Source organism: Carassius gibelio, chromosome A1 (genome assembly GCF_023724105.1).
Source record: "Carassius gibelio isolate Cgi1373 ecotype wild population from Czech Republic chromosome A1, carGib1.2-hapl.c, whole genome shotgun sequence".
Taxonomy (NCBI): Eukaryota; Metazoa; Chordata; class Actinopteri; order Cypriniformes; family Cyprinidae; genus Carassius; species Carassius gibelio.
Genome location: NC_068371.1, coordinates 37,832,213 through 37,856,934, shown reverse-complemented (window position 1 = coordinate 37,856,934; position 24,722 = coordinate 37,832,213). Strand labels below are relative to the sequence as shown.

At 39.4% G+C, this 24,722-nt stretch overlaps 2 protein-coding genes across 2 annotated transcripts; both read left to right on the top strand.

The window, feature by feature from the left end:
* Positions 1–509: 509 nt before the first annotated feature.
* LOC127947240 (integumentary mucin A.1-like) lies at positions 510–17,209 on the top strand (the record flags this gene model as incomplete). The annotated part of the gene is made up of 6 exons (XM_052544606.1): positions 510–734; positions 1,878–1,992; positions 4,684–4,772; positions 5,391–5,480; positions 6,210–6,269; positions 17,060–17,209. Coding segments are annotated over 6 exons (729 nt in total), but the record flags the coding sequence as incomplete, so codon positions are not given.
* LOC127947318 (mucin-5AC-like) lies at positions 16,262–24,722 on the top strand. The gene is made up of 7 exons (XM_052544387.1): positions 16,262–17,840; positions 18,129–18,190; positions 19,085–19,242; positions 22,598–22,866; positions 22,962–23,023; positions 23,883–24,040; positions 24,266–24,722. The coding sequence occupies exons 1-7, from the start codon at positions 17,427–17,429 to the stop codon at positions 24,403–24,405; spliced, it is 1,263 nt and encodes a 420-aa protein (XP_052400347.1). The 5' UTR covers positions 16,262–17,426; the 3' UTR covers positions 24,406–24,722.

The window sequence follows — 24,722 nt, the reverse complement described above, 5'->3', positions numbered from 1 at the left end:
CTGGAGAAACATCTATCACTAGTACAGCAGAAACATCTACAACAACAGAAACTTCCACATTCACAACAACTCCTGCAGAAACAGCTACAACAACAGAGCCCTCCACAATCACAACAACTCCTGCAGAAACATCTACAACTAGTACAGCAGAAACATCTACAAAAACAGAGACTTCCATCATCACAACAGCTCCTCCTGAAACATCCATTTCCATTGCAGCAGAAACATCTACAACAACAGAGCCCTCCACAATCACAGCAATTACTACTGCAGAAACATCTACCACTAGTTCAGCAGAAACATCTACAAGAACTACAGCAGAAACATCCACCACTAGTGTAGCAGAAACATCTACAACAACAGAGACTTCTGCAATTACAACAACTCCAGTTGAAACATCCACCATTATCACAGCAGAAACATATAAAACAACAGAGCCCTCCACAATCACAACAACTACTACTGCAGAAACATCTACCACTAGTTCAGCAGAAACGTCTGCAACAACAGAGACTTCTGCAATTACAACAACTCCAGTTGAAACATCCACCATTATCACAACAGAAACATCTACAACAACAGAGCCCTCCACAATCACAACTTCTGGAGAAACATCTATCACTAGTACAGCAGAAACATCTACAACAACAGAAACTTCCACATTCATAACAATTCCTGCAGAAACATCTATCACTAGTGCAGCAGAAACATCTACAACAACAGAGACTTCCACAATTACAACAACTCCAGTTGAAACATCAACCATTATCACAGCAGAAACATATACAACAACAGAGCCCTCCACAATCACAACAACTTCTGCAGAAACATCTATCACTAGTGCAGCAGAAACATCTACAACAACAGAGACTTCCACAATTACAACAACTCCAGTTGAAACATCAACCATTATCACAGCAGAAACATCTACAACAACAGAGCCCTCCACAATCACAACAACTCCAGTTGAAACAACCACCATTATCACAGCAGAAACATATACAACAACAGAAACTTCACTGATCACAACAACTTCTGCAGAAACATCCACCACTAGAGCAGCAGAAACATCTATGACAACAGAGACTTCGATAATCACAACAGCTCCTGTTGAAACACCCACTTCCATTGCAGCAGAAACATCTACAACAAAAGAGACTTCAACAATTACAACAACTCCAGTTGAAACATCCACCATTATCACAGCAGAAACATATAAAACAACAGAGCCCTCCAAAATCAAAACAACTTCTGCAGAAACATTTCTCACTAGTACAGCAGAAACATCTACAACAATAGAGACTTCAATAATCACAACAACTCCAGTTGAAACATCCACCATTATCACAGCAGAAACATCTACAACAACAGAGCCCTCCACAATCACAACAACTCCTGCAGAAACATCTACAACAATAGAGACTTCCACATTGACAACAGCTCCTGCTTTAACATCCACAACTATTGTAGCAGAAACATCTACAACAATAGAGACTTCAATAATTACAACAACTCCAGTTGAAACATCCACCATTATCACAGCAGAAACATATACAACAACAGAGCCCTCCACAATCACAGCAACTACAGCAGAAACATCTACAACTAGTGCAGCAGAAACAGCTACCACTAGTGCAGCAGAAACATATACAACAACAGAAACTTCACCGATCACAACAACTACAGCAGAAACATCCACCACTAGTGCAGCAGAAACATCTATGACAACAGAGACTTCGATAATCACAACAGCTCCTGTTGAAACACCCACTTCCATTGCAGCAGAAACATCTACAACAAAAGAGACTTCGACAATTACAACAACTCCTGCAGAAACATCCAAAACTATTGTAGCAGAAACATCTACAACAATAGAGACTTCGATAATTACAACGACTCTGGTTGAAACATCCACCATTATCACAGCAGAAACATCAAAAACAACAGAGCCCTCCACAATCACAACAACTCCTGCTGGAACATTCACCACTAGTGCAGCAGAAACATATACAACAACAGAGATCTCCACAATCACAACAACTCCTGCAGAAACATCTACAACAATAGAGACTTCCACATTGACAACAGCTCCTGCTTTAACATCCACAACTATTGTAGCAGAAACATCTACAACAATAGAGACTTCGACAATTACAACAACTCCAGTTGAAACATCCACCATTATCACAGCAGAAACATATAAAACAACAGAGCCCTCCACAATCACAACAACTACTACTGCAGAAACATCTACCACTAGTTCAGCAGAAACGTCTACAACAACAGAGCCCTCCACAATCTCAACTACTACAGCAGAAACATCTACCACTAGGGTTGCAGAAACATCTACAACAAAAGAGACTTCGACAATTACAACAACTCCAGTTGAAACATCAACCATTATCACAGCAGAAACATATACAACAACAGAGCCCTCCACAATCACAACAACTACTCCAGAAACATCTATCATTAGTACAGCAGAAACATCTACAACAGCAGAAACTTCCACGATCAAAACAACTTCTTCTGAAACATTCACAACTAGTGCAGCAGAAACATATATGACAACAGAGACTTCCACAATCACAACAACTTCTGCAGAAACATCTACAACAACAGAGCCCTCCACAATCACAACAACTTCTGCAGAAACATCTATCACTATTACAGCAGAAACGTCTACAACAACAGAGCCCTCCACAATCACAACAACTTCTGCAGAAACATCTATCACTAGTACAGCAGAAACATCTACAACAACAGAGCCCTCCACAATCACAACAACTCCTGCAGAAACATCTATCACTATTGTAGCAGAAACATCTACAACAATAGAGACTTCGATAATTACAACAACTCCAGTTGAAACATCCCCCATTATCACAGCAGAAACATCTACTACAAAAGAGCCCTCCACAATCACAACTTCTGGAGAAACATCTATCACTAGTACAGCAGAAACATCTACAACAACAGAAACTTCCACATTCACAACAACTCCTGCAGAAACAGCTACAACAACAGAGCCCTCCACAATCACAACAACTCCTGCAGAAACATCTACAACTAGTACAGCAGAAACATCTACAAAAACAGAGACTTCCATCATCACAACAGCTCCTCCTGAAACATCCATTTCCATTGCAGCAGAAACATCTACAACAACAGAGCCCTCCACAATCACAGCAATTACTACTGCAGAAACATCTACCACTAGTTCAGCAGAAACATCTACAAGAACTACAGCAGAAACATCCACCACTAGTGTAGCAGAAACATCTACAACAACAGAGACTTCTGCAATTACAACAACTCCAGTTGAAACATCCACCATTATCACAGCAGAAACATATAAAACAACAGAGCCCTCCACAATCACAACAACTACTACTGCAGAAACATCTACCACTAGTTCAGCAGAAACGTCTGCAACAACAGAGACTTCTGCAATTACAACAACTCCAGTTGAAACATCCACCATTATCACAACAGAAACATCTACAACAACAGAGCCCTCCACAATCACAACTTCTGGAGAAACATCTATCACTAGTACAGCAGAAACATCTACAACAACAGAAACTTCCACATTCATAACAATTCCTGCAGAAACATCTATCACTAGTGCAGCAGAAACATCTACAACAACAGAGACTTCCACAATTACAACAACTCCAGTTGAAACATCAACCATTATCACAGCAGAAACATATACAACAACAGAGCCCTCCACAATCACAACAACTTCTGCAGAAACATCTATCACTAGTGCAGCAGAAACATCTACAACAACAGAGACTTCCACAATTACAACAACTCCAGTTGAAACATCAACCATTATCACAGCAGAAACATCTACAACAACAGAGCCCTCCACAATCACAACAACTCCAGTTGAAACAACCACCATTATCACAGCAGAAACATATACAACAACAGAAACTTCACTGATCACAACAACTTCTGCAGAAACATCCACCACTAGAGCAGCAGAAACATCTATGACAACAGAGACTTCGATAATCACAACAGCTCCTGTTGAAACACCCACTTCCATTGCAGCAGAAACATCTACAACAAAAGAGACTTCAACAATTACAACAACTCCAGTTGAAACATCCACCATTATCACAGCAGAAACATATAAAACAACAGAGCCCTCCAAAATCAAAACAACTTCTGCAGAAACATTTCTCACTAGTACAGCAGAAACATCTACAACAATAGAGACTTCAATAATCACAACAACTCCAGTTGAAACATCCACCATTATCACAGCAGAAACATCTACAACAACAGAGCCCTCCACAATCACAACAACTCCTGCAGAAACATCTACAACAATAGAGACTTCCACATTGACAACAGCTCCTGCTTTAACATCCACAACTATTGTAGCAGAAACATCTACAACAATAGAGACTTCAATAATTACAACAACTCCAGTTGAAACATCCACCATTATCACAGCAGAAACATATACAACAACAGAGCCCTCCACAATCACAGCAACTACAGCAGAAACATCTACAACTAGTGCAGCAGAAACAGCTACCACTAGTGCAGCAGAAACATATACAACAACAGAAACTTCACCGATCACAACAACTACAGCAGAAACATCCACCACTAGTGCAGCAGAAACATCTATGACAACAGAGACTTCGATAATCACAACAGCTCCTGTTGAAACACCCACTTCCATTGCAGCAGAAACATCTACAACAAAAGAGACTTCGACAATTACAACAACTCCTGCAGAAACATCCAAAACTATTGTAGCAGAAACATCTACAACAATAGAGACTTCGATAATTACAACGACTCTGGTTGAAACATCCACCATTATCACAGCAGAAACATCAAAAACAACAGAGCCCTCCACAATCACAACAACTCCTGCTGGAACATTCACCACTAGTGCAGCAGAAACATATACAACAACAGAGATCTCCACAATCACAACAACTCCTGCAGAAACATCTACAACAATAGAGACTTCCACATTGACAACAGCTCCTGCTTTAACATCCACAACTATTGTAGCAGAAACATCTACAACAATAGAGACTTCGACAATTACAACAACTCCAGTTGAAACATCCACCATTATCACAGCAGAAACATATAAAACAACAGAGCCCTCCACAATCACAACAACTACTACTGCAGAAACATCTACCACTAGTTCAGCAGAAACGTCTACAACAACAGAGCCCTCCACAATCTCAACTACTACAGCAGAAACATCTACCACTAGGGTTGCAGAAACATCTACAACAAAAGAGACTTCGACAATTACAACAACTCCAGTTGAAACATCAACCATTATCACAGCAGAAACATATACAACAACAGAGCCCTCCACAATCACAACAACTACTCCAGAAACATCTATCATTAGTACAGCAGAAACATCTACAACAGCAGAAACTTCCACGATCAAAACAACTTCTTCTGAAACATTCACAACTAGTGCAGCAGAAACATATATGACAACAGAGACTTCCACAATCACAACAACTTCTGCAGAAACATCTACAACAACAGAGCCCTCCACAATCACAACAACTTCTGCAGAAACATCTATCACTATTACAGCAGAAACGTCTACAACAACAGAGCCCTCCACAATCACAACAACTTCTGCAGAAACATCTATCACTAGTACAGCAGAAACATCTACAACAACAGAGCCCTCCACAATCACAACAACTCCTGCAGAAACATCTATCACTATTGTAGCAGAAACATCTACAACAATAGAGACTTCGATAATTACAACAACTCCAGTTGAAACATCCCCCATTATCACAGCAGAAACATCTACTACAAAAGAGCCCTCCACAATCACAACTTCTGGAGAAACATCTATCACTAGTACAGCAGAAACATCTACAACAACAGAAACTTCCACATTCACAACAACTCCTGCAGAAACAGCTACAACAACAGAGCCCTCCACAATCACAACAACTCCTGCAGAAACATCTACAACTAGTACAGCAGAAACATCTACAAAAACAGAGACTTCCATCATCACAACAGCTCCTCCTGAAACATCCATTTCCATTGCAGCAGAAACATCTACAACAATAGAGACTTCGATAATTACAACAACTCCAGTTGAAACATCCACCATTATCACAACAGAAACATCTACAACAACAGAGCCCTCCACAATCACAACTTCTGGAGAAACATCTATCACTAGTACAGCAGAAACATCTACAACAACAGAAACTTCCACATTCATAACAATTCCTGCAGAAACATCTATCACTAGTGCAGCAGAAACATCTACAACAACAGAGACTTCCACAATTACAACAACTCCAGTTGAAACATCAACCATTATCACAGCAGAAACATATACAACAACAGAGCCCTCCACAATCACAACAACTTCTGCAGAAACATCTATCACTAGTGCAGCAGAAACATCTACAACAACAGAGACTTCCACAATTACAACAACTCCAGTTGAAACATCAACCATTATCACAGCAGAAACATCTACAACAACAGAGCCCTCCACAATCACAACAACTCCAGTTGAAACAACCACCATTATCACAGCAGAAACATATACAACAACAGAAACTTCACTGATCACAACAACTTCTGCAGAAACATCCACCACTAGAGCAGCAGAAACATCTATGACAACAGAGACTTCGATAATCACAACAGCTCCTGTTGAAACACCCACTTCCATTGCAGCAGAAACATCTACAACAAAAGAGACTTCAACAATTACAACAACTCCAGTTGAAACATCCACCATTATCACAGCAGAAACATATAAAACAACAGAGCCCTCCAAAATCAAAACAACTTCTGCAGAAACATTTCTCACTAGTACAGCAGAAACATCTACAACAATAGAGACTTCAATAATCACAACAACTCCAGTTGAAACATCCACCATTATCACAGCAGAAACATCTACAACAACAGAGCCCTCCACAATCACAACAACTCCTGCAGAAACATCTACAACAATAGAGACTTCCACATTGACAACAGCTCCTGCTTTAACATCCACAACTATTGTAGCAGAAACATCTACAACAATAGAGACTTCAATAATTACAACAACTCCAGTTGAAACATCCACCATTATCACAGCAGAAACATATACAACAACAGAGCCCTCCACAATCACAGCAACTACAGCAGAAACATCTACAACTAGTGCAGCAGAAACAGCTACCACTAGTGCAGCAGAAACATATACAACAACAGAAACTTCACCGATCACAACAACTACAGCAGAAACATCCACCACTAGTGCAGCAGAAACATCTATGACAACAGAGACTTCGATAATCACAACAGCTCCTGTTGAAACACCCACTTCCATTGCAGCAGAAACATCTACAACAAAAGAGACTTCGACAATTACAACAACTCCTGCAGAAACATCCAAAACTATTGTAGCAGAAACATCTACAACAATAGAGACTTCGATAATTACAACGACTCTGGTTGAAACATCCACCATTATCACAGCAGAAACATCAAAAACAACAGAGCCCTCCACAATCACAACAACTCCTGCTGGAACATTCACCACTAGTGCAGAAGAAACATATACAACAACAGAGATCTCCACAATCACAACAACTCCTGCAGAAACATCTACAACAATAGAGACTTCCACATTGACAACAGCTCCTGCTTTAACATCCACAACTATTGTAGCAGAAACATCTACAACAATAGAGACTTCGACAATTACAACAACTCCAGTTGAAACATCCACCATTATCACAGCAGAAACATATAAAACAACAGAGCCCTCCACAATCACAACAACTACTACTGCAGAAACATCTACCACTAGTTCAGCAGAAACGTCTACAGCAACAGAGCCCTCCACAATCACAACTACTACAGCAGAAACATCTACCACTAGGGTTGCAGAAACATCTACAACAAAAGAGACTTCGACAATTACAACAACTCCAGTTGAAACATCAACCATTATCACAGCAGAAACATATACAACAACAGAGCCCTCCACAATCACAACAACTACTCCAGAAACATCTATCATTAGTACAGCAGAAACATCTACAACAGCAGAAACTTCCACGATCAAAACAACTTCTTCTGAAACATTCACAACTAGTGCAGCAGAAACATATATGACAACAGAGACTTCCACAATCACAACAACTTCTGCAGAAACATCTACAACAACAGAGCCCTCCACAATCACAACAACTTCTGCAGAAACATCTATCACTATTACAGCAGAAACGTCTACAACAACAGAGCCCTCCACAATCACAACAACTTCTGCAGAAACATCTATCACTAGTACAGCAGAAACATCTACAACAACAGAGCCCTCCACAATCACAACAACTCCTGCAGAAACATCTATCACTATTGTAGCAGAAACATCTACAACAATAGAGACTTCGATAATTACAACAACTCCAGTTGAAACATCCCCCATTATCACAGCAGAAACATCTACTACAAAAGAGCCCTCCACAATCACAACTTCTGGAGAAACATCTATCACTAGTACAGCAGAAACATCTACAACAACAGAAACTTCCACATTCACAACAACTCCTGCAGAAACAGCTACAACAACAGAGCCCTCCACAATCACAACAACTCCTGCAGAAACATCTACAACTAGTACAGCAGAAACATCTACAAAAACAGAGACTTCCATCATCACAACAGCTCCTCCTGAAACATCCATTTCCATTGCAGCAGAAACATCTACAACAACAGAGCCCTCCACAATCACAGCAATTACTACTGCAGAAACATCTACCACTAGTTCAGCAGAAACATCTACAAGAACTACAGCAGAAACATCCACCACTAGTGTAGCAGAAACATCTACAACAACAGAGACTTCTGCAATTACAACAACTCCAGTTGAAACATCCACCATTATCACAGCAGAAACATATAAAACAACAGAGCCCTCCACAATCACAACAACTACTACTGCAGAAACATCTACCACTAGTTCAGCAGAAACGTCTACAACAACAGAGACTTCTGCAATTACAACAACTCCAGTTGAAACATCCACCATTATCACAACAGAAACATCTACAACAACAGAGCCCTCCACAATCACAACTTCTGGAGAAACATCTATCACTAGTACAGCAGAAACATCTACAACAACAGAGACTTCCACAATTACAACAACTCCAGTTGAAACATCAACCATTATCACAGCAGAAATATATACAACAACAGAGCCCTCCACAATCACAACAACTTCTGCAGAAACATCTATCACTAGTAAAGCAGAAACATCTACAACAACAGAGCCCTCCACAATCACAACAACTCCTGCAGAAACAACTATCACTAGTGTTGCAGAAACATCTAAAACAATAGAGACTTCCACATTGACAACAGCTCCTGCTTTAACATCCACAACTATTGTAGCAGAAACATCTACAACAATAGAGACTTCGACAATTACAACAACTCCAGTTGAAACATCCACCATTATCACAGCAGAAACATCTACTACAACAGAGCCCTCCACAATCACAACTTCTGGAGAAACATCTATCACTAGTACAGCAGAAACATCTACAATAACAGAAACTTCCACATTCACAACAACTCCTGCAGAAACAGCTACAACAACAAAGACTTCTGCAATTACAACAACTCCAGTTGAACCATTCACCATTATCACAGCAGAAACATATACAACAACAGAGCCATCCACAATCACAACAACTCCTGCAGAAACAGCTACAACAACAAAGACTTCTGCAATTACAACAACTCCAGTTGAACCATTCACCATTATCACAGCAGAAACATATACAACAAAAGAGCCCTCCACAATCACAACAACTACTCCAGAAACATCCACTTCCATTGCAGCAGAAACATCTACAACAACAGAGCCCTCCACAATCACAACAACTACTGCAGAAACATCTATCACTAGTACAGCAGAAACAGCTACAACAACAGAAACTTCCACGATCACAACTTCTGCTGAAACATTCACAACAAGTGTAGCAGAAACATCTACAACAACAGAGCCCTCCACAATCACAACAACTTCTGCAGAAACATCTATCACTAGTACAGCAGAAAAATCTACAACAATAGAGACTTCTGCAATTACAACAACTCCAGTTGAAATATCCACCATTATCACAGCAGAAACATCTACAACAACAGAGCCCTCCACAATCACAGCAACTTCTGCAGAAACATCTATCACTAGTACAGCAGAAACATCTACAACAACAGAAACTTCCACGATCACAACAGCTCCTGCTGAAAAATCTACAACAACAGAGACTTCCACAATCACAACAACGCCTGTTGAAACACCCACTTCCATTGCAGCAGAAACATCTACAACAATAGAGACTTCGATAATTACAACAACTCCAGGTGAAACATCCACCATTATCACAGCAGAAACATCTACAACAAAAGAGACTTCGACAATCACAACAACTCCTTTTGAAACATCCACTTCCATTGCAGCAGAAACATCTACAACAACAGAGCTCTCCACAGTTACAACAACTACTGCAGAAACATCTATCACTAGTGTTGCAAAAACATCTACAACAACAGAGACTTCTGCAATTACAACAACTCCAGTTGAAACATCCACCATTATCACAGCAGAAACATCTACAACAACAGAGCCCTCCACAATCACAGCAACTACTGCAGAAACATCTATGACTAGTGTAGCAGAAATATCTACAAAAACTACTCCAGAAACAACTATCACTATTGCAGCAGAAACATCTATTACAACAGAGACTTCCATGATCACAACAGCTCCTGCTTTAACATTCACAACTATTGTAGCAGAAACATCTACAACAATAGAGACTTCAACAATTACAACAACTCCAATTGAAACATCCACCATTATCACAGCAGAAATATATACAACAACAGAGCCCTCGACAATCACAACAACTCCTGCTGAAACATCCACCACAAGAGCAGAAGAAACATCTATAACAACAGAGCCCTCCACAATCACAACAGCTCCTGCAGGAACATCTATCACTAGTACAGCAGAAATATCTCCATCAACAGAGACTTCCACAATCACAACAACTCCTGTTGAAACATCCACTTCCATTGCAGCAGAAACATCTACAACAACAGAGCTCTCCAAAATCACAACAACTACTACTGCAGAAACATCTACAACAATAGAGACTTCTGCAATTACAACAAATCCAGTTGAAAAATCCACTATTATCACAGCAGAAACATATACAACAACAGAGCCCTCCACAATCACAACAACTACTACTGCAGAAACATCTACCACTAGTGCAGCAGAAACATCTACAACAACAGAGACTTCTGCAATTACAACAACTCCAGTTGAAACATCCACCATTATCACAGCAGAAATATATACAACAACAGAAACTTCACTGATCACAACAACTTCTGCAGAAACATCCACCACTAGAGCAGCAGAAACATCTATGACAACAGAGACTTCGATAATCACAACAGCTCCTGTTGAAACACCCACTTCCATTGCAGCAGAAACATCTACAACAAAAGAGACTTCAACAATTACAACAACTCCAGTTGAAACATCCACCATTATCACAGCAGAAACATATAAAACAACAGAGCCCTCCAAAATCAAAACAACTTCTGCAGAAACATTTCTCACTAGTACAGCAGAAACATCTACAACAATAGAGACTTCAATAATCACAACAACTCCAGTTGAAACATCCACCATTATCACAGCAGAAACATCTACAACAACAGAGCCCTCCACAATCACAACAACTCCTGCAGAAACATCTACAACAATAGAGACTTCCACATTGACAACAGCTCCTGCTTTAACATCCACAACTATTGTAGCAGAAACATCTACAACAATAGAGACTTCAATAATTACAACAACTCCAGTTGAAACATCCACCATTATCACAGCAGAAACATATACAACAACAGAGCCCTCCACAATCACAGCAACTACAGCAGAAACATCTACAACTAGTGCAGCAGAAACATATACAACAACAGAAACTTCACCGATCACAACAACTACAGCAGAAACATCCACCACTAGTGCAGCAGAAACATCTATGACAACAGAGACTTCGATAATCACAACAGCTCCTGTTGAAACACCCACTTCCATTGCAGCAGAAACATCTACAACAAAAGAGACTTCGACAATTACAACAACTCCTGCAGAAACATCCAAAACTATTGTAGCAGAAACATCTACAACAATAGAGACTTTGATAATTACAACGACTCTGGTTGAAACATCCACCATTATCACAGCAGAAACATCAAAAACAACAGAGCCCTCCACAATCACAACAACTCCTGCTGGAACATTCACCACTAGTGCAGCAGAAACATATACAACAACAGAGATCTCCACAATCACAACAACTCCTGCAGAAACATCTACAACAATAGAGACTTCCACATTGACAACAGCTCCTGCTTTAACATCCACAACTATTGTAGCAGAAACATCTACAACAAAAGAGACTTCGACAATTACAACAACTCCAGTTGAAACATCCACCATTATCACAGCAGAAACATATAAAACAACAGAGCCCTCCACAATCACAACAACTACTACTGCAGAAACATCTACCACTAGTTCAGCAGAAACGTCTACAGCAACAGAGCCCTCCACAATCACAACTACTACAGCAGAAACATCTACCACTAGGGTTGCAGAAACATCTACAACAAAAGAGACTTCGACAATTACAACAACTCCAGTTGAAACATCAACCATTATCACAGCAGAAACATATACAACATCAGAGCCCTCCACAATCACAACAACTACTCCAGAAACATCTATCATTAGTACAGCAGAAACATCTACAACAGCAGAAACTTCCACGATCAAAACAACTTCTTCTGAAACATTCACAACTAGTGCAGCAGAAACATATATGACAACAGAGACTTCCACAATCACAACAACTTCTGCAGAAACATCTACAACAACAGAGCCCTCCACAATCACAACAACTTCTGCAGAAACATCTATCACTATTACAGCAGAAACGTCTACAACAACAGAGCCCTCCACAATCACAACAACTCCTGCAGAAACATCTATCACTATTGTAGCAGAAACATCTACAACAATTGAGACTTCGATAATTACAACAACTCCAGTTGAAACATCCCCCATTATCACAGCAGAAACATCTACTACAAAAGAGCCCTCCACAATCACAACTTCTGGAGAAACATCTATCACTAGTACAGCAGAAACATCTACAACAACAGAAACTTCCACATTCACAACAACTCCTGCAGAAACAGCTACAACAACAGAGCCCTCCACAATCACAACAACTCCTGCAGAAACATCTACAACTAGTACAGCAGAAACATCTACAAAAACAGAGACTTCCATCATCACAACAGCTCCTCCTGAAACATTCATTTCCATTGCAGCAGAAACATCTACAACAACAGAGCCCTCCACAATCACAGCAATTACTACTGCAGAAACATCTACCACTAGTTCAGCAGAAACATCTACAAGAACTACAGCAGAAACATCCACCACTAGTGTAGCAGAAACATCTACAACAACAGAGACTTCTGCAATTACAACAACTCCAGTTGAAACATCCACCATTATCACAGCAGAAACATATAAAACAACAGAGCCCTCCACAATCACAACAACTACTACTGCAGAAACATCTACCACTAGTTCAGCAGAAACGTCTGCAACAACAGAGACTTCTGCAATTACAACAACTCCAGTTGAAACATCCACCATTATCACAACAGAAACATCTACAACAACAGAGCCCTCCACAATCACAACTTCTGGAGAAACATCTATCACTAGTACAGCAGAAACATCTACAACAACAGAAACTTCCACATTCATAACAATTCCTGCAGAAACATCTATCACTAGTGCAGCAGAAACATCTACAACAACAGAGACTTCCACAATTACAACAACTCCAGTTGAAACATCAACCATTATCACAGCAGAAACATATACAACAACAGAGCCCTCCACAATCACAACAACTTCTGCAGAAACATCTATCACTAGTAAAGCAGAAACATCTACAACAACAGAGCCCTCCACAATCACAACAACTCCTGCAGAAACAACTATCACTAGTGTTGCAGAAACATCTAAAACAATAGAGACTTCCACATTGACAACAGCTCCTGCTTTAACATCCACAACTATTGTAGCAGAAACATCTACAACAATAGAGACTTCGACAATTACAACAACTCCAGTTGAAACATCCACCATTATCACAGCAGAAACATCTACTACAACAGAGCCCTCCACAATCACAACTTCTGGAGAAACATCTATCACTAGTACAGCAGAAACATCTACAATAACAGAAACTTCCACATTCACAACAACTCCTGCAGAAACAGCTACAACAACAGAGCCATCCACAATCACAACAACTCCTGCAGAAACAGCTACAACAACAAAGACTTCTGCAATTACAACAACTCCAGTTGAACCATTCACCATTATCACAGCAGAAACATATACAACAAAAGAGCCCTCCACAATCACAACAACTACTGTTGAAACACCCACTTCCATTGCAGCAGAAACATCTACAACAATAGAGACTTCGATAATTACAACAACTCCAGGTGAAACATCCACCATTATCACAGCAGAAACATCTACAACAAAAGAGACTTCGACAATCACAACAACTCCTTTTGAAACATCCACTTCCATTGCAGCAGAAACATCTACAACAACAGAGCTCTCCACAGTTACAACAACTACTGCAGAAACATCTATCACTAGTGTTGCAAAAACATCTACAACAACAGAGACTTCTGCAATTACAACAACTCCAGTTGAAACATCCACCATTATCACAGCAGAAACATCTACAACAACAGAGCCCTCCACAATCACAGCAACTACTGCAGAAACATCTATGACTAGTGTAGCAGAAATATCTACAAAAACTTTTCCAGAAACAACTATCACTATTGCAGCAGAAACATCTATGACAACAGAGACTTCCATGATCACAACAGCTCCTGCTTTAACATTCACAACTATTGTAGCAGAAACATCTACAACAATAGAGACTTCAACAATTACAACAACTCCAATTGAAACATCCACCATTATCACAGCAGAAATATATACAACAACAGAGCCCTCGACAATCACAACAACTCCTGTTGAAACATCCACTTCCATTGCAGCAGAAACATCTACAACAACAGAGCTCTCCAAAATCACAACAACTACTACTGCAGAAACATCTACAACAATAGCGACTTCTGCAATTACAACAAATCCAGTTGAAAAATCCACTATTATCACAGCAGAAACATATACAACAACAGAGCCCTCCACAATCACAACAACTACTACTGCAGAAACATCTACCACTAGTGCAGCAGAAACATCTACAACAACAGAGACTTCTGCAATTACAACAACTCCAGTTGAAACATCCACCATTATCACAGCAGAAATATATACAACAACAGAACCCTCCACAATCACAACAACAACTACTGCAGAAACATCTATGACAACAGAGACTTCCACGATCACAACAGCTCCTGCTGAAAAATCTACAACAACAGAGACTTCCACGATCACAACAGCTCCTGCTGAAAAATCTACAACAACAGAGACTTCCACAATCACAACAACGCCTGTTGAAACACCCACTTCCATTGCAGCAGAAACATCTACAACAATAGAGACTTCGATAATTACAACAACTCCAGGTGAAACATCCACCATTATCACAGCAGAAACATCTACAACAATAGAGACTTCGACAATTACAACAACTCCAATTGAAACATCCACCTTTATCACAGCAGAAACATATACAACAACAGAGCCCTCCACAATCACAACAGCTCCTGCTGAAACATCCACCACCAGTGCAGCAGAAACATCTATAACAACAGAGACTTCCACAATCACAGCAACTACTACTGCAGAAACATCTACCACTAGTGCAGCAGAAACATCTACAACAACTCCAGTTGAAACATCCACCATTATCACAGCAGAAACATATACAACAACAGAGCCCTCCACAATCACAACAACTACTACAGCAGAAACATCTACCACTATTGCAGCAGAAACATCTACAAAAACAGAGACTTCCACATTCACAACAGCTCCTGCTAAAACATCAACTACTAGTGTAGCAGAAACATCTACAACAACAGAGACTTCAACAATTACAACAACTCCAGTTGAAACATCCACCATTATCACAGCAGAACCATATACAATAACAGAGCACTCCACAATCACAACAACTTCTGCAGAAACATCTACCACTAGAGCATCAGAAACATCTACAACAAAAGATTCTTTCCCAATCTCATCTCCTCCTGCAAACTCCACCTTTAGTGCAACTGAAACATCAAAAACAATAGAGACTTCCACAGTCACAACACCTGCTGAAACAACCACCATTAGTGTAGCAGAAACAGCTACAACAACAGACACTCCCACAATCATAACAACTGCAGCTAAAACATCTATCACTAGTATAGCAGAAAAATCTACAACAGACACTTCCACAATCAGACCTGTAGTTGAAACTACAGGATTTTCCACAACATCTCCACAAACAACATCTACTGCAGTTACTTCTTTGATCCCCACTTCAACCACTATTGAAAGCAGCACTCTCAGTGTAGCCAAAACATCCACAACACCAACAGCTATAACAACACATTTTTCAACAGTGACATCAACTCCTGCTAGAACTACTACTGCAGTAGTTTCCACAACAGCACGACAGACAACAACTACTGCAGAATCTGTTGTGAGTGCTTCTTCAACTACTATTGAAACCACCACTGTGAGTGCAGCCACAACACCAACAGCTACAACAAATCATTCTTCAACAGTGACATCTACTGCTGCTGGAACTACTACTGCAGTAGTTTCCACAAAAGTGCCACAGACAACATCTACTACAGTTCCTTTAGTGAGTACTTCTCCAACAGCTATTGAAAGCACCACTGTCAGTACAGCCACAGCATCAACAGCTACTACAACACATCCTTCAACAGTGACATCAACTGCTTCTGGAAATACTACTGCAGGAATTTCAAGAACAGCACCTCAAACAATATCTTCTGCAGGAACTTCTGTGATTCCCTCTTCATCCACTATTGAAAGTTCTGCCGTCAGTACAATCATAACATCCACAATACCTACATATACAACAACAGGGCCAACTACCACAACAACTTTTGCTGAAACAGCCACAACCAGTGGAATATTTATCACATCAGTGCCACAAACACAAACATCTTCTCATGCCTCAGCCACTGAATTTTCAACAGTTACAACATCATTCATACCAGGTTCTGCTACTAGTGGAGCAGTAACCATGACTTCACCACCAACTTTTATTTCATTCTCTCCATCATCAAATATCTCTGACAGCTCAACTGTTAGTAGCATTGAAACATCCGCAACAACATCAACAACAAACGGATTCTCTGCACTAAAAACTGAAAGTTCTGTTTCTAATTCAGCAACTCCCTATTCAACTACCATTAACACTATGCCTGGTAGCACAGCTGGAACATCAACACATTCATTTGCATCAACCACTAAAAAAACTACTCTCTCAACCAGTAATGCAACAAGACCCTCTACATTTATAGCGCCTACGACTACAAAATTTGTACCTGTGTATCTAACAGATCTGGTGTTCCGCTCTTTGGACATATTTATAGTGGAACTCAATGATTCAAACTCGCAGGCCTTCAAGTCAAGAGCTGAGCTTGTCAGATCTCAGGTGAGTTAAAATAAACTTAAAAGATTCACAGGTGACACACAAAAATATCTTTCCTGTATTTAAGAGTACAGACAGCAGACATGTTAATCCAAAGCCAGACATATACAGTGGTTTGTTTTGGGTATTGTTATTATTTAAATGGTAATAATGGTTTACCATTAATGAATGACAGTTTATGTGCATCTCAATCAGCTCCCTCATAAAGTATAGAAATCATCAACATTAATAAATAAATATTTAATACATCTAATGATCATGGTTGTGATTGCCTGGTATTGTATGTTACAGCTTAGACCAGTCTACAGAGCAAAATATCCTTCCTTTATTGAAGTGATTGTCTTGCGTTTCAGGTAAATATGGAATGTATGTGCTTTATGTGTTTAAAAAACAAACAAACAAGATGATGCAGTACACTTATTTTATATTGGTAATATGCTCATATTAAAGGAAGACTCCACCCCAAAATGAAATTTATTTTCATTAATCACTTACCCCCATGTCATCAAAAACATTTCAAATCTGTGTTAATTTTCGGAATACAATTTAAGATATTTTGGATGAAAACCGGGAGATTTGTGACTGTCCCATAAACTGCCAAGTAAAATACACTGTCAAGGTCCAGAAAAGGATGAAAAGCATCGTCAGAATAGACCATCTGTCATCAGTGTATCAACCATAACGTTATAAAGCGATGAGAATACTTTTTGTATGTGAAGAAAACTAAAATAACAACTTTATTTGTATTCTCTGACTCTCCCCACACCATCCTAGCACCATTTTGGAGAATATGAGCTGACACAGGCTGTGTACGCTCTTCTGTGTCAGCCGCAACAGAAGACAGAAAACAGAAGGGCCTACGCTGCCTGTGTCAGCTCATATTCTACAAAATGCCACTACGGTAATGTGGGCAGAAACAGAAAAGACAAATTGTTGGATAAAGTCGTTATTTTTGTTTTCTTCTCATAATGTTCATAAAGTTACGGTTGAACCATTGATGGCAGGTTGACTATTCTGACTTTTTCATACTTTTCTGGACCTTTACAGTGTATTTTACTAGGCAGTCTGTGGGACAGTTACAAAGCCTCCTGGTTTTGATCCAAAATATCTTAAATTGTTTTCTGAAGATGAAGAAGCTTTTATTAGTTTGGAACAACATGGGGGTAATTGATTAATAACACATTTTTCTTTTAGGGTGGAGCTACCCTTTAAGGAATATTATGTGACATTCTTTCTATATTTTCCAGACCAGGGTCAATCATCACCGAAACACAACTAATTTTCAACTCCACACAATCTATTCCAACCATTCAAGAGATTTCAGACACCCTCTTTACAGCAGTGATAAAAGGAGATGTCAACCCCCTGAATATAACTCCTTATTCAATTTCAGTCAATGGTTCAGGTAAGTTTGCTTGCATTTCAGAAAACATCATGAAAATTCTGAAAGTCTTAGAAAAACTGTGCCTATCAGAGATATCACAGACCAAGTATCATCTCTGTACAAGCTTATAAATCCTTGGTGACCCTTGCCTTTAAGTCATGACCAGGACACTTAAAAGCATGTGCGGTGGATACAGTGTCAGCTTCTGGGAAATGAAGTAAGCAATCACAGGGATGCCTGAAGTATGGCACTGAAGTATGGCTTCTCATTCTCTTGGGGAAACATGGTTACATGCGTACCTTAGAGACGTTCCCCTTCAGGAACTCGAGCTGCATCAGAATGCTTTTGGATTGAGTATGCCCACGCTGCCAGACTTACAAATCCCTGCCTAGTGTAGAAGAGCACAGCTAAGGCATGAGAAAATGAACCAGGAGTGGCACAGAATGCAGGTAGGCAACTGATAAATTAAGCAGGGTGGACATCCCACAGCATCCTGAAGACCAACTTCTGAAGGACTGAGCCTTGACCTCCAAAGGAGAGGGGAGATCAGAGGACTCAAGGCTATGGAATACAATCCCGATCCACCGCTTAGCATAATTAGACCTTATGTAGGCCTTTAAGGTGGAGTGGGTCATCCCTGCAGAGAATCGGGCCTGCAGGAACTCCAGTAATGTACCATCTGGCCAGTTACTGGGTAACTGAGAAGATTTTCTCCTGGGAAAACACAAGGATCTGGTGCACCAGCCTGTAAAAGGGGTGCAAACGCAGACCTCCTTTGTGGTTGTTATAATAGACCACTGCTGTGTTGTCAGTGCGCAACAACACATGGTGATCTCTTAGGAGGAGTACAGTAAGTGTTTCAATACTTAAAACATGGCCAACATCTCCAGGCAGTTGATGTGATGGTGACCACTCCACAGACTGTGGGCCGAGCAGCTACTCGTGTGTCCGTTGCTAACATTATGCGGTGACAAGGTGCTCCCAGCATGTCTAAGCCCAGCATTTCTCCACATGTCTAAGGCACGAAGGCATAGCCACATGATTTTGAGCATGTGGAACGGGTTTCCCCTCAGGCAGAATCCCTTGGACTTGAGCCACCACTGTAGTGTCTTATGTACAGCAGGCCAAAAGGTATCATGTTTGAAGCAGCTGCCATCAGACCCAGCAGTTGTGCTTGACATTGAGTGACTGGCCTTCTCTCATTCTCCCGAGTGCAGTAAGGATCGACTCGATCCGAGCAGGAGACAGACATGCCTGCATAGTGGTCAAATCCAACACCACACCCAGATAACTGGTTCTCTTGGGCTTGAAAATGAAAAAAAAAAAAATTAATCGGTTCACTCTGAGCAGAATCGATATTGATTAATGTTTCTGTTTCTGCGTTTCTCTGATATTATTACCTTTCAGAAATCGGTTCGGGTGGAAGAAATACCGGTTAATATTGTTATTTTTGTTATATTTTCCATATAATTTGCCTAATAATAATAAAAGTACAGCATTTTCTTTACTCAAAAAGGAAAAGATAAAAAAGAGAGATCTGCTAACGTTAGCCAATAACCCTCTGATTTAAGTTACAGCCAACTCCTTCTTTTCTAGATTTTGGCCAAATGTATACAGGCTACTAAAGAAACAAACAAACAAAAAATCTCTCAACACTTTAAAGACATTAAAGTATCTGGATGCTAAAATATGATTTATTATATAGTGTTTGTACTTTCATCGACATAAAACATCGTCCTTCACATCGGCTTTATCAGCACAGTGAGGCACAGTCACGCTGGATGCATCAAATTTTGTACAACGGAGCACTGTAACTTTTTTATTTATAAAGAAAGATAGTTGAAACAGCAAGCTCTCACTCAAGGTGGAGAAGAGACTGCAGCGCGGGCTTCTGAACCTAGAGAGAGAGAGAAAGATCTAGATCTAGTGAATGTGGTTGGAGAAGGTGAACCTGTCTCCAACCCATCCAATAGATCCATGTGCGATCATGGATCTCAATCGCTGCTGTGCCTCAGCAGCAGTGGGACCGGAACTGCTAGATTACAGGCATGAACACTGCAGGACGGGCTTCCAATCCCAGACAGCGGGCACTGGATCTGGTGTGCAAGGAAGATGCACCCATCTCCATTCCCTCCACCAGATTAATCTGCAATCCCCACGAGTGCAATCGCTACTACCCCTTGACCCAAAAAGCAGGCACAGCAGTGTGAGCAATGCTAGTAAAGTCTCCCTCCTCAAATTACAATAAATGGACAAACAACACCATATTAGACTTGCAGAATTTACAGGTGCATCTCAAAAAGTTAAAATATCATGGAAAAGGTATTTATTTTTTGTAACTGGATTAAAAAAGCAAACTTTCTTATATCCTAGATTAATTGAACACCATTTTGATGGTTATGACTTATATCTTTGGGGAAAAAAAATTAAGAATCAGTATCTCAAAAAATTTGAATATTCCATTTTGAGCTTGATTAATTTGATTTTGAGTATAAATACTGGGTACCTCTTGGGCTCAAGGAGGGTAAGCCACAGAAGGTCAATGGAGAGGCACAGATTCCAGGGTCCAGTATGAAGTGTCTGAAGTCAGTGATGATTTGGGATGCCGTGACGTCTGCTGGTGTTAGTCCATTGTGTTTTATCAAGTCCAAAGTCAGTGCAGCCATCTACCAAGAGATTTTGGAGCACTTTGGAATTTCATTTTTCAGCAGGACTTTAGTACCTGCCCACAGTGCCAAAACCACTTCCAATTGGTTTACTGACCATGATATTACTGAGCTTGATTGGCCAGCCAACATGCTTGACCTGAACCTCACAGATAATTTATGGGGTATTGTGAAGAGGAAGATAAGTAACATATGACATACAACACAGAGGAGCTGAAGGCCACTTTTCAAGCAACCTGGGCTTCAAGAATGCCTCAGCAGTGCCACAGGCTGATCGCCTCCATGCCACGCCATATTGAAGAATTAATTCATGCAAAAGGAGCCCCAACCAAGTATTGATTGCAATCTTGAACATTTCTGTTTTGTAAATCTTTTATTGATTGGTCTTTGAGAAAATATTCAAATTTTTTGAGAATTTTCCTAAGCTGTAAAGTGATAACCATAAGAATTAAAAAAAACTTTTGAAATATTTCAGTTTGTGTGTAATGAATCTAGAATATAAGAACGTTTGCTTTTTTTTTTATTAAATTACAGAAAATAAAGAACTTTTCCATGATATTCAAATTTTCTGAAATGCACCTGTATAATATAGTACTAGTCTCATGTGTATAGAATGACACACAAACAACACAGTACATTAAAACTATAATGAAACAAACAAAAAGGTTTTTGACATATTTTATCAAATATTTTCATCTTCTTTATTACAGTTATAAACATGACTACTTCAACTACAGCATCAACAACAACAACAGCAAGGACAGTGATGACAACAACAACAACAACAACAACAACAACACTGATGACAAAAAGAAGACCCTTGACATCTACAACTAAAGTGCCTACAACTACAACTACACAATTTATACCCGTCTATCTAACATCTCTGGTGTTTCGCTCTTTTGACATATTTATAGTTGAACTGAGTGATGTAAACTCTCAGGCCTTCAAGTCAAGAGCTGATCTTGTCAGATCTCTGGTGAGTTAGAATAAACTTACAAGATTTACAGATGATACAGATAGAAGATATGATGACAGATGAAAATACAGACTGCCTGTTATTATACGTTTCAGCTTGAACCAATCTTCAAAGCAAAATATCCTTCCTTCATCAGAATAATTGTCTTAAGTTTCAGGTAAATATGGAATTTATGTTCATTGTTTTAGTACAAACACACGCACACACACACACACAAACATACAGTGGGGAAAATATTAATTTGATCCCCTCCTGATTTTCTAAGTTTGCTCACTTACAAAGAAATGAAGGGTCTGTAATTTTTTATGTTAGGTTTATTTTAATAGAAACAGAATACCAACCAAAAAAATCCAGAAACAATATATACAGGTTAAAAATTGATTCGCATTTCAGTGAGAGGAATAATTATTTGATCCCTGAGCAAAACATGACTTAGTACTTAGTGTAGAAACCCTTGTTGGCAAGCACAGAGGTAAGACGTTTTTTTGTAGTTGATCACCAGGTTTGCACACATCTCAGAAGGGATTTTGATCCACTCCTCTTTACAGATCCTCTCTAAATCCTTAAGGTTTCTTGGCTGTAATTTGGCAAAAAAAGGTTTTTAAGCTTCCTCCACAGATTTTCAACTTTTAAAAGTGGCAGTACTAATCTGTGTTCCACAAGGGCACATAACCAATCTGTGAGAGACAGAATTCTTGCTGGTTGGAACTGGGTCAAAAACTTATTTCTCTCACTGAAATACATGATGGGTTGATATTCTGTGTCTATCCGTTAAAATAAACCTACCATAAAAATCCCAGACCATTCATTTCTTTTTAACTGTGCAAACTTTTCCCCACTGTGTGTGTGTGTGTGTGTGTGTGTGTGTGTGTGTGTGTGTGTGTGTGTGTGTGTGTGTGTGTGTATATATATATATATATATATATATATATATATATATATATATATATATATATATATATATGATATGCTCATATTAAGGAATCCTATTTGACATGCTTTGATTTTTTTTCCAGACCTGGGTCAATCATCACGGATACAGAACTAGTTTTTAATGCCACGCAAGCTCTTCCTACCGTTCAAGACATTGCAAACGCTCTCTGGACAGCAGTGGTAACAGGATCTGTCGATCCACTGAAAATAATCCCTATAACAGTTTCAGTCAATGGTTCAGGTTAGTGTGATTGCATTTCAAATCATATCTTGCAACATGTTCTGAAAGTATTACAACAACTGCACCTAGCACTTTTGCTCAATAGATATTGTGGAATTTCTAACCTTCTTTAACATTAGTCACTAGTTGATTATATGTATATAAGAATAACAAGCAAAACATACAGTACATTTTGTCTGAATGAAACAAAACAAAAAAGTTAAATTGTTCATCTTTTTCTCTCAGTTATAGCTACGACTGCGGCTGCAACTACAACTACAATTGCAGCAACAACTACAGCTTCAAGTGGACTGAAGATTGAATCCAGCCTTCTCCAAGCAACATGGCTCATTTTTATGGCAAAAATATTAAAACTTTTCCTATAGATCCCTTAACAATGATTGCAAGTTGCGAGAAATACAAGGCATGTGCACGGCACGAATCATACTTGTAAATTAAAATATTTTTGTATTAGTATGTGTATTATGTTTATTTAGTATTGTAGCACACTCTCAAAATAATGGTGATGGCAATATAAAGTTTAAAATATGATAAAATAAAAAGGTATTTATATATAATACTGAGATATATCAGAAAGTTGTAGAAATCAATCAAAAAAGTTAATTTCCTCAGTATTTTAAATGTAATGCTTTTGTTCACTTTTCTGCAGGTTAAAGACTGTTTATACTGTTATCTTTCTTCT